The following is a 14015-nucleotide window of genomic DNA, read 5'->3' on the forward strand; positions in this document are numbered from 1 at the left end:
GGAAGGCAGCCCGTCCCTGCCCAGGAGATGGTGTCATTCTCCAGGGCCAGACCCCAGACGTGTGGTTAACCCTGCCGGTTCCCTTTCCCGCCAGGAGCATCATGCTTTGGGACCTCTCTGGTTTCTGGCTGCTCCACGTGGGCAAAGACTGAGCCATGGCTCAGACTGGACGCATTCCGCTTCCCCCCACAGAAGGACCCCCTTCGCTTCCGTCCGCTCTGCGGTTGGGACAGGGCTGGGGGAGGGGCAGGAACCCTGACCCGCTGCCCCATAAACCTGCGGTCGGTGTGGTCCCCACCCCTGCTTTACTTGACCTCGCACTCTCCTGCACGGCTTTCCTCCAGGCCCGTACGATGGCTGGCCAACCTCCGGGCTGCCGATGTGACCACAGCATCAGCCTCATCTGACTCCGCTCTGCGGGGGGAGAGGCTGGGAAGGCCGATCCGATTTGCTAACACTTCAGGGCCAAGGGTCGAGTCTCTTTCCCAGGAGAGTTTCCCGGGGAGCCGGGCAGCCCCGAGGAACAGCTAGGGTTGGAATATGAGGGAACCTGGTCGCCTTTGGGACAAAGCTGGCATTATCGAACTGTCAGGAGAGAAGATCCCTCAGTTTTCCGGTGCGTGAGATGAGGAGCTTAGATCTCAGGCCAGAGATCCAGGGCCAGAACTTTCCTCAGCAAGAGGAAGAGAAGGAGTCACATTTCCAGGAAAGCAAGGATTTGGGAATGAGGCATTCAGGGCACAGAGGAGGAAAAGGGGAAGAGACAGCGGCAGGTGGAAGCTGAGTAGCCGGCTGCATGGGGGGAGCCAGCCAGGGGGACGGCAGTAGGGGGGGGCCCGGGCTGGCAGGGCAGACCTTGGCCCCATCTCTTCCAACTGCGACAGGCAGCTACAGGCCTCTTCTTCCATCGCTGCCGGGAAGCCTTCCCAGCTGCAGGCCTGGCATGAGGGGAGCCCCCACTCCCACCTCCCGCCCTTTCTCCCTCTCAGTTTCTGATGTCACAGCGAGCGCAGACGAGTCCACCCACAGACCACACGGTCCCCGCCCTCGGTGTTAGCAGCCGCTGAATCTGGTGTGTCCAGGCCACACATGGAAGCAGGAAAGAAGTTTCTGGAAAGAAATGTCCGTCCTCAAGTAGAATTCCTGTTTGCTTCTGTATGTGGGGATGCCAATGCGGTTTTGCACATGGACTCTGAGGCCTCCCCCTTGCTGACCCTCCGCCCTCTGCTGGCTGAGGGCCCCAGGTTTTGTTGGCTGTCAGCTGGAAGCCACCTGCAAATCTTGGAGGCCGCCCACCGTTCCCTGCCATATGGGCTTCCTCAAAATGGCAGCATAGTTCACCAAGCCAGCGAGGAGAATCTCTCCAGTCCGCCAAGAGGGAGCCTTACATAATGTCACGTAATCAGGACAGTGACCTCCCAGCATCTTCGCCAGCTTCCATTAGTTCCAAGCAAGTCACAGGTTCACCTTCTAGATGATCCATAAGTGTTTGATGAATGAATGCATGACTGACGTAGGAGGCCCAAGATATCCAATCCAGCTCACAGGAAGAAAGGCTCCTGGGCTAAACCTTTCGAGGGTCAACAACCAAGCTTCGAAGCTGCAAGGGCCCTTAAAGACCGACCAGTCCAGCCAGCCCCTGCCTGCACACTGAGGTTTACAGATGGGGAACGTAAGGCTGCAGAGGGTGAGCCCAGGTCACTCCATGGCACAGCTGAGCCGGAAGCCCTGGTCTACGCAGCTCCAAAGTCCAGTCTTCACTAAGCCCAGTGTGGGGACCTGATGAGTAAGACGTGGACCCAGCCATACCTTCCTGCCTCGGACTCGGGCTCAGACAGGAAGACCCCTGTGGGGGAGTGGTTCTCAAATCGGAGAGGGCATCGACTCGCCAGAGAAACATGTTTAAAATGCAGGCTGTCTGCTAAAACCACTGGCCTGGGCTCTCAAAACCATAAGGGTCATGAGAGAGAGAGAAAAATGGAAGGAAACCAAAGAGACGTGGCCTTGAAAAGCCATGCTTCCTCCTGGGCCAGATCTCAGAGAGGGAAGGAGGACAATCGCCATAACGGCAAATATCAGGACAATCAATGGCATGCAATTACTGGAAAACAGGATGGTGTCACTGGACTTGGAGAATTTTTCTGCAAGATGAGAGGGAACGCCCGCGTTCTTTAACACGTGCTGAAGGATTTAAGGGCAAAGCGACGTTAAGGCTGCATCTAAAATCATTCTGGGGAAAAAAACCAAACGTGCAGATAGAGAACGGGAATAAAGCAGAGGCAGCGAAGTCCTAGCCATCAGTGACTCTGAGCGCCAAGGGCATACGGGGATTTTTTTGTACCGTTTTAAAGACAACTCTTCTGTAAGTCCAAAATGATTTCAAAATTAAAAATCATCTTAATATTGTTGCACTGGCTGCCTGGGCCTCTCTGGAGACAGAGGCCCCAACGTGGGGCAGTTAGGTTCAGGTGCTGACTGGCCCCGGGGCCACGCTTCCGCCAGCCCCGCCCGGAGCCTGAAGCCACAGAAATGCTCCCTCAGGACTGTCTTCCCTTCCGAACACGCAGATCGTGGCTCACATGGGTCAACAGTTGCTGCTCCAACCTGAACAAACAGCTCTTGGGTGAAGCAAGTTAAGAGCATGCTGGGGGCCACAGGGGCCTGGCAGTCCCAGCGCCAGCTCGATTTCTTTCTGGCCTGGCCTGCCCGTGGGGCTGGGCTGGATGTCGGAGAGAGAAGGGGACACAGAACATTGAATCGGCCTGGGCATAGGGTCGGGGTCTGGGTTCTGTCCCGGCTTTGGTGAGCTTGCTGGAGACCTTAGCAAATCCCTGCCCTTCTTTGAAAGCCTGTTTCTGATTCTTTAAAAGGCAGGGGACACTTTAACTTCCCAGCATCCATTCTCTCTCTTCTGGCACAACTGGGCTGACCCCGCCCCTGGCTCCAGGGTCAGCCTTTGGACCCCAGCTTGACTAAGCAAAGAGCCACACCCCTCTGGCCCAGCAAGTGATTCCGGGCTGGGCATGTGACTGTTTAAAATGAGACATGGGGCCCAAAATGGAGTTGCTTATGCTAAGTCCCACATCACCAAACTGAGACTTGACTACAGTTTCAGCTCTCCCAGAAATGGAGTCTTAAACCAGTCAATTAGCAATCACCTGGCCAGCACTAGTTAGGTACCTGCCTGATTGACCTTGCAAGAGCCAGTCTGAGTCCAAGTGACAGCGTGTGAAGCCCTGGACCCCATGGGACCCTAGATCTCTGGACATCCCAGCCCAGGAGCCAGGAAATGCCCTTATTTTTTGCCTGTTTAGATTCAATTTGGGTTACTTACAACGCAGAGAATCCTGATGCAGAGAGCTCCCGATGCAGGGGGCTCCAGCTCCGCCTTGGGGGCAGCGGGGGCCACCGAGAGGCCCTCTCAGCCGGGCGGCCCCCACTCCCACACCACCCCAGCCTCGCCTCCTCCAGCTCCGCTCCCTGCTGCGTCTCACCGTGGACATGTGTCCTCCCTCAAGAAAGTCCCAGAAACCCAGACTCGGTTAGCTGCTCTCTCCCACGCTCCTGCGGCCTCTGTGCTCACTGCTCTCCTAGTGGGATGGAGGAATTCCACAGCTGTTCATCAAAACCCAAACCCGATAGGGCTGCTCTTCCTGTGGGAGGAGAGGCAATGAGCCACATCCATCTTATTAGCAGAGAAATAAAGCTTCGTGGGTGGGAGGTGAGCCCCAGAGCTGGCTAGCAGCACGGCCGAGCCTTCTCTCGAAATGCAGCGGGCCTGGAGTCGAGGGACTCCTGAAGTGGGAGGGACATTGCTGGTGAAGAGACCTGGAGATGGGGGGCAGCCATCCACATGACAGAGCTGGTGGAAATGGGAAATGGAATAGTCAATTCTTCACTGGTCTGTGTGGCTGAGACGTGAACCCCCTCCCACCTCCATGAATGTTCTGGAAGCTGGGCTTCACTTTCTGAGGCCTGGTACAGCTTGGTCTCCGTGCTGAGTAGGGAAGAGGGAGCTGAGTTCCATGTCAGCCTTGGTGAGAGTAGAGGGCGGGACGCCTTGGAAGGGATGTGAGGGTCTGGAGAGCGGTGGGGAAGCCATCAGGGTCGGGGGTGGCTGTGGGACCCTAAGCCCGGGAGAAGATGCGGACATCCAGCGGAAGTATGTGGAACGGGGTTTCAGCTGACATTTGGGTTACGACAGCTTGTCACACCGCACTGTGTTCACGTGTCCCCTCCCTGTCAGCTTTGTGAGGGCAGCACCCAGTTGGCTAATCCTGCTGGTCAGTGGGTTTCGTTCAGACTTAACAGTGGTGAGGCCTCCCCTGCTTGATGTCCATCCCGCTCACTAGAACGTACGTTACCTGAAGGCAGGGCCGTCCCTGTCGGGCTCAGCTCTGTTCCCCAGTACCCGCCACGTGCTGCCTTCACGAGTGGAATGAACGAATGGAAAAATGGCCTGACATTTGTTCCTCAAGCCAGCTTCCCTGCATGTTTTGCCCCAGCCCATGGGGCCCACCCAGTGTCCTGCTGGTGGCACTGGGCATGTCGTAACTGCTTCTTCTCGAGCTGCAGAGGAGCTGAGCTGTGAGCTCCTGCAGGTCAGTGCTGCCCAGCCACTGCAGAATGGAAAGGTTTATAAGAGGCTCAGCTGCTGCCGGCATGGCCATGAGTCACCTGGAATCAATTACAGCTCAACAGGGAATGGGGTGGTGATGTTGCTGGGCCTGGAAATGAGAAACACCCTGAGCCCGGCTCTCACCCTGCTCTCAGACTGGAGTCCTGGCTCTACCACTTACATGCTGTGTGACCTTGGGCTGATCACCCCCCTCTCTGAGCCTCAGTTTCCCTATCTGCCAAATGGGGGTGATGATCCCCCTCCCTCCGTTGGAACAGTGGGTGAAGGAGCACTCTCCTGCTTGATGCAGCTGGCTTCCTTGCCAGCAACTTACTGAAACTGCTCATCAACTGCACCCTATCGCCAGTCCCTTTTCATAAAGTTCTTAAGGTCGCGTGACCTCTGGGTCAGGTTGGATGCTGTGGACACACCCTTCTTGATGCTGCCTGGTGATCTTGCCTCCTCTCCAGCTGCTCCCACGCAGTGTCTCCCCTTAAATATTGGTGTGGGCAAGGGTGTGAAGCTGGAGGAGCGGGGAGAAAGGAGGTGGGACAGACATGCGGGGGGCCGGGTCACATAGGGCCTCAGAAACCCAGGCTACTATGAGGATGGCGGGAAGGTACAGGAGAGTTTCAAACGGAGAAGCAACACACCTGGTTAGATTTGCACTCGAGGAAGGTCATTCTGGCTTCAGAGTGGCTCACAGGTGGACCAGAGAAAGGGTGATGAGAAGAAGGGCCAGCGGCGAATCTGAGAAGTTCTGGGCCCAGGTAACAGCGTGTGAAAGTCCACGAAAGGAGCCAACAGATGGCGTGGCAAGAAGAGCCAAAGAAGCCTTCTGTGGCCCCAATGCAAAGAGAGATCCAAGCGACAGATGCGATGAGGCTAGGAATGCTGGAAGGGGCCAGACCCGCGAAGGGCTTTTAAACCATGTGAAAGAACACAGATTTCATCCTAAAGGCCATGGGAATGGTCTTCAAGAGGGGAATGACAACCAGGTTTGCATTATTCAGAAAAGCACCCGGCCGCTGTGTGGAGCATGACCAGCGCTAAGGCCAGTTAAGAAGCTACTGCAGTTGACCAAGCAAAGATGATGGTGGCTACCCTGGGGGTGTGGCGGTGCGGGCAGCTCCTGGAGAAACTTAGGAGGTAGAAGCTACAGACTTGGCAATTGCATGGATGCGAGGAGGAATAGAAGAGTCCAGGACAAGCCCTTGGGTGACCTTGGGCAAATGGCTGGTGCCCATTCCTGAGATGAAAAACACAGAGGAAGCTGAGGCAGTGTAGGATGAGGGTTGGCTAACTTTTTCTTCAAGGGCCAGAGAGGAGGTATTTTAGGATTTGCAGGCCATGTGGTCTCTGCCACAACTACTCAGCTCTGCTGTTGGCGTACGAGAGCAGCCATAGACGATACATACACAAATGCACTTGGTTATGTACCAAGAAAACTTAATTTACAAAAACAGGTGGTGGGCCGGTTTGCCGACATGATTCAGACATGGCACATTTGATGTACCCATTCTGGATCCAAATGGAGATTCTCGGGAAGCAGTTGGAGAAATGGCCTGAGCATAGGAGAAAGATCCAGGTGAAAGAGAGAATGCAAGAGCAGAGTGCAGATGGCCATCTAAGACCAGGAGAGAGGGAAGAGCAGAATGCCGAGGGCCAGGCTCTGAGGACACGGAAGTGATAAAGGAGACTGGAGGAGGTCCTCCTGAGCAGTGGGAGGTACACCTAGAGAGTGGGGCATCTTGGCGGTCGGGTCAAGTGTGTGTTGCAACATGCTGCAGCAAACTAGGACAGAGTGAGCGCTGAGGTGTGTCAACTGGCTGTAAATGAGGGGTGCAGAATATGCCACCCGAAAATATGCCCCTTTGGCATATGGATTATTTTGAGCTAAAGGCCATTGAGAACCAGCAGAGGCAGGAAAAGGTCTAAAAATGGCACAGAGTTTTCCTTTTGTAAAGGAAATTTCCATTTAGAAAGGAAATTTCCATTTGCAAAAGCTGTCTTCCCTTCCCATACCAGGAAGAGGAGGACTCTTAGCAATGGAGAAGGCAGGACTTAAATCTGCGTAACTAATCTTACTAAACCATCCTTGTTCATGATCCTTTTCCTGGTCACCTTCCTATAAATTGCTTCCCCTGCCCAGGCACCCAAAATGCCTTTTCCTTTGTTTTGGCTAAGATGGTATATAAGCTCAAGTTCTAACCACCTCTTTGAGTTACTCATCGCTGGGTGCTCCCATGTGTACGTGCACGATGCACAGGTTAATAAACTTCTGTTTGTTTTCCTCTTGTTAAGCTGGCCAGTCTCATTTACAGGACTCCAGCTGGAGAACCTAAGACGGGTAAAGAAAAAGGATTTCTCCTCCCCTGGATAACCAAATGGTTACGTCCCTGGTGAGAGGGGTCTGTGACAAGACAGTGACAGAAACCAGATTAAAATAGGTTGAGGAGGGGGCTAGAGATAAGGAAAATGGAGATAGCAAGATAGACGATTCTGTGAAGATGTAAAGAAAGGCGGTGTCTGCAAAGGAAGATGGGATGGGGGGTTGTTTGTCTTTTAATGGGAAAGATTTGTTCAAATGCTGATGGGAAGAGAGGAGACTATTGAGGATACAGGAGGAGGAGGGGAATGAATGGTGGTCCCATCACTAACTGCCTCTGGGACCTTGGACCACTTCCTCATCTGGGAAGTGGACGTGATGATAGGATCTGCCTCGTGGGGTTGATGTGAGGAGCAGATGAGAAAATGTGGACACATGGCTCAGAGCACAGCGACAAAGCCCTCAATACATCTTACTCTTATTATTATGCCCCTTCTCCCAAAGCCTTCCCAAAGGAGCAAGTCTGGGTGTGCAGGACCCTGCGGTCTGCCAGGCTTCCCAGCTTTGCAGGCAGCTCTGATGATGGGGAAGCATCTTGAATCATTACTTTCTTCTGCTCTTCTGTGAAAGCCTAAATAAATGATGTATTTTTGTCTTAAAAAAAAATCAATAGAAATAGCAGGAACATAAGTTAGGTCTACCCCAGAGCTCAGTAGACGGACTAGAGGCAGGATTTTTATGAGGGTTTCGATCTCCCTCGGCTTGTTGGATCGGTGAGTGACTGCTCTCTAGTTGGTCTGGGCTCAGGCCCGCATTTTCTCCAGGGAAGGGAGAGTGGCGGGCCATCTGTAGCCTTTATTTTTATTGCAAGAATGGGAAGCATCTGTGTTGTAGGTTGAATAGTGTGCCCCCGGAGTTCATGCCTACTTGGTCCCTCAGAATGGGACCCGTTTGGAAATAGGGTCTTTGCAGAAGTAATTAAGGGAAGACTCAAGATGAGATCACCCTGGGTTTAGGGTGGGCCCTGTACCCAATGACTGGTGTCCTTAGAAGAAGAGGAGAGGTGGCACTGGCAGTGTCCTGAGGGAGCCTCTGCAGCTTCAGAACGGCAGGAAGTGACGTGCAGGCTGGAGCCTGGGAGGAAGCAGAAACACATCTGAGACCGAGGGGGAGGGGCTGAGGGCATGCTGCCCACTGGGAGGGGCCATCGAACCCAAGACTCCGGGGTCCTCAGAGATGCTTTGTGTCACCTTGACTTGAGAGAAATTCGGATTAACTTTTGATTTATAAATATTTTGAAAACTGCGACCCATTAACGGCCTAAGACTTTTACTTCTAGGAGTTTATCTTAAGGAAAGGTCAGGAACTCAGATGAAGCTTTATCCCTCAGGATGTTTATCGTGACATTATTTGTAATACTGAAGAACTAGAAACAGCCTAAATGTCCAACAATGAGGAAATGGTTAAATAACGGAATATCCCCAAGATGGATTACTAAGCAGCCACTGTAAATATTTATGAAGAGTGTTTAATGTTTACAAAGAGCTTTTAATGACGTGACACAACAGGGATACAATGCTAACAGAAGAAAGAAAACTGGTAATAAAATGGTACAATATGACGTCAATCGTGAAAAAAAAAAGCATAAAAAAAGACTGAAAGGAAATATGCCAAAATGTCAGAGCGATCTCTAGTTGGAGGAATTATGGGAGTTAAAAAAAAAAAAAAACCCCAAAGAACAAAAAACTTGTTTATACTTTCTCTACTTTTTAGATGATTCACTATGTACATGGATTCCTTCCACAGTCAAGAAAAAAGTAAAAACTTTATAAAGGCTGCGTACGCGGTTTCTATTTTTATTTTCTCCGATGGATGATTGTACATCAGCGAATCTTGGGTTAGGCTAACTACTGAGGCCGGTCACAACACACTCACACGTACAGAGAGGTCACACGGGCTGTGCCGGGCTGGCTGTAGCAGATGTACATTGTTACACTGGTGGAATTGTTAGGCTGGTTACAATACACCACCAATGACGGGACACGGTTGGGTCAGGCCGACTCTCCCACCGCCGTTGTTGTTTGCGGAGGTCTGTGTGTTAGGCTGGTGAGTGGCGTCCCGCTGGCACTCCCTCCAGTGGCCCCCAGTGGGTGGAGAGCGCCTGGGTCAGCATCTGCTCTGGGTCCCCTTGCCTCGGTGTTGGAGCCTCCAGCTGTCCACTGCCTCTTCCCGGCACTGGGTGTGCCCCAGCCCAGGCCCCACCCCCCCACACCTGCTCCACACACCTGGGGCAGACATGGTAAGGTAACAAAGAGCCAAGAGGAAGTGGACGTGCTCCTGATGGGAACCGTGCCCAGACACAGGAGGGAAAGAAGCGGGAGATGAGACCACGACACCACACACAAGCTCATTCTTTACAGACGGGCCCCTCTGTGTCTTCAAAGCACGTGGGCTGTGTGGAGCCTTCGAGGGTACAGCCCCTGGGAGAGGAGAGATGGAGGATGGGAGCTGTGCCCATTTGGGGCAGGCCTGACAGCAGAGCTAGGAGGGCGGATGGGGGATGAGTCCAATGTGGTGCTCAACTGTTGAAGAGTCACGACTATACACACCTGGGGACCATGCCCCTCCCCCAGTTCATTCGCACGGTGGGTTAGATACAGCTAGATAGAAGTGGAGATATACTTTTTTGAGGGAGGACCTTTCCTGGTGGTTGGATAAACAGTGAGACAGACTCCTGGGTTCAGCATGCTCTGGGGATGGCCATGCGACGGTGAGGGACTGCCTATTGCTACACTCTGTACAGGACGGCTGGGCCCGCCTGCCGCGCCCACGGCCCCTGGCGGCAGTCACGGGCTTGCCTTCAACCCCTTTGGCCTTGGAGAGCTCTTGGGCCCCAGTGAAATGGGGGCTATGAAGACAAGAGGATGGGAAGGGGGTCCCCATTGCCCTGGGGGCACCCCACCTGGGGGCTACATGATATTGCACTGGGTGGCCCCACAGCAATCCTTGATGAGCGCCAGCCCCGTCTTGGCCACCGTGGGCTTACTAGGTGGGGGCTCTGCTTTCTTCTCTGCTCGGGAGCCTGCAGCAAGGTAGGAACAGAGAGAGAAAGAGGAGAAAAGGGTGAGAGGGAGAGGTGAGGCGAGGAGAGCCCTGATCATATACAGCCCTAGTCCCCTCCCCACTCCTGGCCAGGCCTTGCTTCTACTCCACAGATCAGGTGGTGTGGAGAGCTGGCGTGCTGGTGGTCCTGATGACTGTCACTGACTGTGGGCCCACTGGCTTTCGTTCCTTGGCTTCCAACCACAGCTTTCAGTCCTATGCACTTCTCCTCACTGTCATATCTGCCAAGCCCAGCACAGGGTCTGGTCTTCAAGAGGTATTTGGTGAATGGATAAATGAGAAATGTTGTTCCAGTCACTTTTTGACTGGAACAACATGAGGGCTCACATCTTTCAATTCTGCAAAATGCATACATTGTCTTTTCGGATGCCCCCATCTCTCATTCTCTGTTCTCTCTCCTTCTGGAATGCTTATTAGACATAAGTTGGACCTACTTACCCTATCCTCCATGTTTCATAATTCCCTTTCATATTTTCCACCTCTTTCTCTCTCTGTGCTGCAATCTGGGTAATTTCCTCACCTCTGTCTTCCAAGTTAATGAATCCTCCTTCAGCTGTGTCACTGTGTTTACTCTATTGAGTTTTTACTTCAGTGATGGTAATTTTTTTAGAAGGCTAATTGTTTGCAAATCTACCTTTTCTTTTTTCAAAGCGTCCTCCTATTTCATTTTGGGGGGTAGTCCTTCTTCTGTCCTTTTAATCATTTTAAATATACTTATTGTCTCTTTTAGATAGTTATTTCTGGTTCTTGGGAAGACAGTCTCTTTGTTGCATCTAATGACTGCCCTCATGGTGGTTCAAGTCTCCATGAGTTTTAAATTTTTATTGGGAGCTCATCTTCATGGGGGTTGTTTTATCTGTAGGCTGTGTATTATGGGATGCTGTAGGGTTCCTACTGAGCAATTTTGCATTTGCTTTGCTGGGGTCCCAGAGATTTCACTGGTTTTATGTTAGGTTTAATTTTTAAACATGGGATTCCAACAGCAGATAAGTAGTGTAAACTTGGACCCCACACTTGGCCCCTTGCACATGGTACAGTCTTGGTGTTTTGATTTCTTGCTAGAATTCTTTTTTCTATCCATAACCCTACATAGAAGGCAAGTTTCTTTGCTCCTTCTCCATAGGTAAGTGGAGTTTTCCTAATTGGCCTTTCCTGGAAGAGACAGTCCATTGAGGACACAAGGACCTCGTGCCTTTTGATTTTAGGGGCCTGTGGAAGTGATCATGGCTCTTCTCTTTCTTTATCCTCCCACATTCTACAACCGTGTTTTCATGGGATGTTAATGGATGGTCAGGGAAAACTAGGTTTGTGGCTGTAGTAGATAGTGGCAACTTTGGGGTTTTGTCGTCCTAGAAAGATTTCCAGTCCCTTTTCCTCTGGTCACAGCTCATGTCGCTGTGGCTACAGGAGTGGGCATGTGACATAGATCCAGCCAATCACAGTATCCCAGCCTCTTGGGGGCAGTGATGGGCCTAGGAGGTGGGAACATGATCCAGGAAAGGCCAATCAGCATCTTTCACTGAGATTTATATGTTTAGATACCAGGAGAGAGTGTCTGTGGTGTCGCCCCACTGCCGCTGAGCTGTGGTTCTGGAGCTCTGGCCCCACGGAGAAGGCCTGTGTAGTAGGAGAAAATGAAGCTAACATGCAAACTGGGGTGGAGACGAGAAAGGGAGGAAAAGAGATGACATCCTAGCAGTGTCCAGTCCCTGAAGTCCTGGTTCTTGTTGCTCTTCTTCCAACAAATCCCCTTTCTTGCTTAGGCTAGTTTGAATTGGGCATCCATTTCTTATAACCGAAAGCAGCCTCATTGGGTCAACAAAGGGAAGACAGCAGGACCCGTTATCACTTCAGTATGCTAGCGGACATTGGGACCAACAAATAGAGGGTCAAAAACACAGCATTTGCCAAACTTATTTCATACGGAACCCTTTTTGCTCTGAGTGTCTTATGAGGCTAATATTCTGCGAGGCATGCTTTGGGTTCCACTCCTCCAGAGATTCCAGCTCCAGCAGAGGCCAGAGCTCCCTGAGCCTCAGTCCCCACCTTCTTGCCTCAGTGGCCACCCTGCTTCTTCTATGAAACGTATCAAAACACGTGATGAAAGAGCAACAGCTGCTGCCAGGACCAGCTACACAGTTTGTAGAACCCAGTGCAAAAGGAAAATGCGGGGCCCCTGGTTCCAGAATTCTTCTGAGTTTCAAGGCAGCAACAGCAGAACATTAAAGCAAGCACAGTACCCTTCCGGCCTGGGGCGCTGGGAGACGGCACAGCTTGCACGCCCATGAAGCCGGCCCTGCCTGCTGCCATCTGTGCCCTAGTTGGATCTCTAGAAAGCATCCCAGGTCTCTTTTAAATGCCCTTTTCTCTTGGATCGGCGAGGAGGAGGAATAATGTTTGCACTCACTGGCTGGAGATTTGGTTACTTTGTCTAGAGGTTTTAACTTGATTCTCAGGAAATCGGCTATTTCCTTGTCTTCTTCTTGCTCCCTGTGAACACAGATGTGTAAAGACAAGAGGAAAGTGCAGTAAGCAAGGAAAGCATCAAGGAAGCGATAAAGTGAGGCAAGAGGTTAAGTGTGTGGGACCATGTATCAGGCGTTGTGGATGGTGAGTGCATGTTGTGTGTTATGTGGGGTGGAACATGCATGTTATCATGTGGTATGTATGTTATGTGGGGTGGCATGTGTATGTTGTGTGTGGTGCATGTATGTTGTTTTGTGTTACGTGGGTGGTATGTGTTGTGTGGGGTGGTGCATGCATGTCGCATGTGTGGTACGTGTGTGTTATGTGTCATGTGTGGGTGGTACATGTACATTATCGTGTGTGTGGCGTGGGTGGTGCATGTATGTTTTGTGTTGTGGGTGGGTGGCACATGTATGTTATCATGTGGTGTGTGTGTCTTGTGGGTGGTGCATGTATGATGTGTGTGTGGTGCCTGTATGTTGTTTTGTTATGTGTGAGTGGTACATGTGTTGTGTGGGGTGGTGCATGTATGTTGTTTTGTGTTATGTGTGGGTGGTATATCTGTGGCATGTGTTACGTGTGCGTGGTATGCATATGTTGCATGTTATGTGTGTATGGTGTGTGTGTGTTGTGCTTGATGAACCTGCTCTGAAGCAGAGACACGTATCAACAATGGAGTAAATGTCTACTGGTGCTGAGGTGAGACCCCAGGGCAGAGGCAGGGACATCACAAGACCCAGCCTCCCTGTCGGGGGTTCCGTGAGCTGGGCAACACCTCTCCCGACCCTGTACCTGTCAGTCACCCTAGACACCTGTGCTCCCACAAGGTGCTGGCAGGCCTCAGAAGGCAAGTCACCTCAGCTCTTCCAAGGGTCGCCCGGGGCAAAGTCAGAGGGCCAGGTCTGGCTGAGGCCCAGGGGTCTCAGACAACCCAGGAGGACACAGAAAACAAAGAGGGAGTTGCCCTCTGGGTTGGAAGAAGCCCCGTGAGCCTCTTTCCTGTGGAGTGCTCCAAAGGCTCGGCTCCAGGACAAAAATATTCAAGGATCAGCATTCACATCTTTCCCAGGCCGGCTTCCTCAGGGGCCTCCAGCGTTGTCCTGATCAAGGTGGCAGGTGTGTCTGCAAATAGGAGACCCTGGAGGCTAAGAAAGGGCATCGGAGCCACCAAGGACAGGGAAGAGAAAAGAACAAAGCCGGGAAGTGGAGAGGGCAGGCAAGGAAGCCGGTCAGTACGGGGGGCAGGGTTTCTGTAGAAACCAACAGAAGTTTCTAGAAATTGCCTTGATGCGTGAGAGAAAGCTCAGTGAAGAGAAGGTGTAGGAAGCTCTGCCATGTGCTGTGTGATCTAATTCCTCCCGGGTAACCTCCTGGAATGATGTTTACTTGAGACTCAAGGGCCTTTGCAAGACTTTTTGGAGACAATTTGAGTTTCTCTTGAATGTGAAATGGGTCCCCAGGCCACAAAGCTGGGGCTCA

The 14015-nt window shown here is 52.0% G+C and overlaps 1 protein-coding gene across 1 annotated transcript in view; it reads right to left on the minus strand.

Moving 5' to 3' along the window:
- Positions 1-8459: 8459 nt before the first annotated feature.
- The window catches only part of BMERB1 (bMERB domain containing 1), a 111628-nt gene continuing 106072 nt past the window's right edge, over positions 8460-14015 (minus strand). Inside the window, exons 5-6 of the mRNA XM_070566709.1 lie at positions 12478-12560; positions 8460-10029 (exon numbers count right to left, since the gene is read on the minus strand). Of these exons, the coding sequence (XP_070422810.1) occupies positions 9917-10029; positions 12478-12560 (196 nt within the window). The 3' untranslated portion in view covers positions 8460-9916. The remainder of the gene's footprint in view (positions 10030-12477; positions 12561-14015) is intronic.

This window comes from Equus przewalskii, chromosome 12 (genome assembly GCF_037783145.1).
Source record: "Equus przewalskii isolate Varuska chromosome 12, EquPr2, whole genome shotgun sequence".
Classification (NCBI taxonomy): domain Eukaryota; kingdom Metazoa; phylum Chordata; class Mammalia; order Perissodactyla; family Equidae; genus Equus; species Equus przewalskii.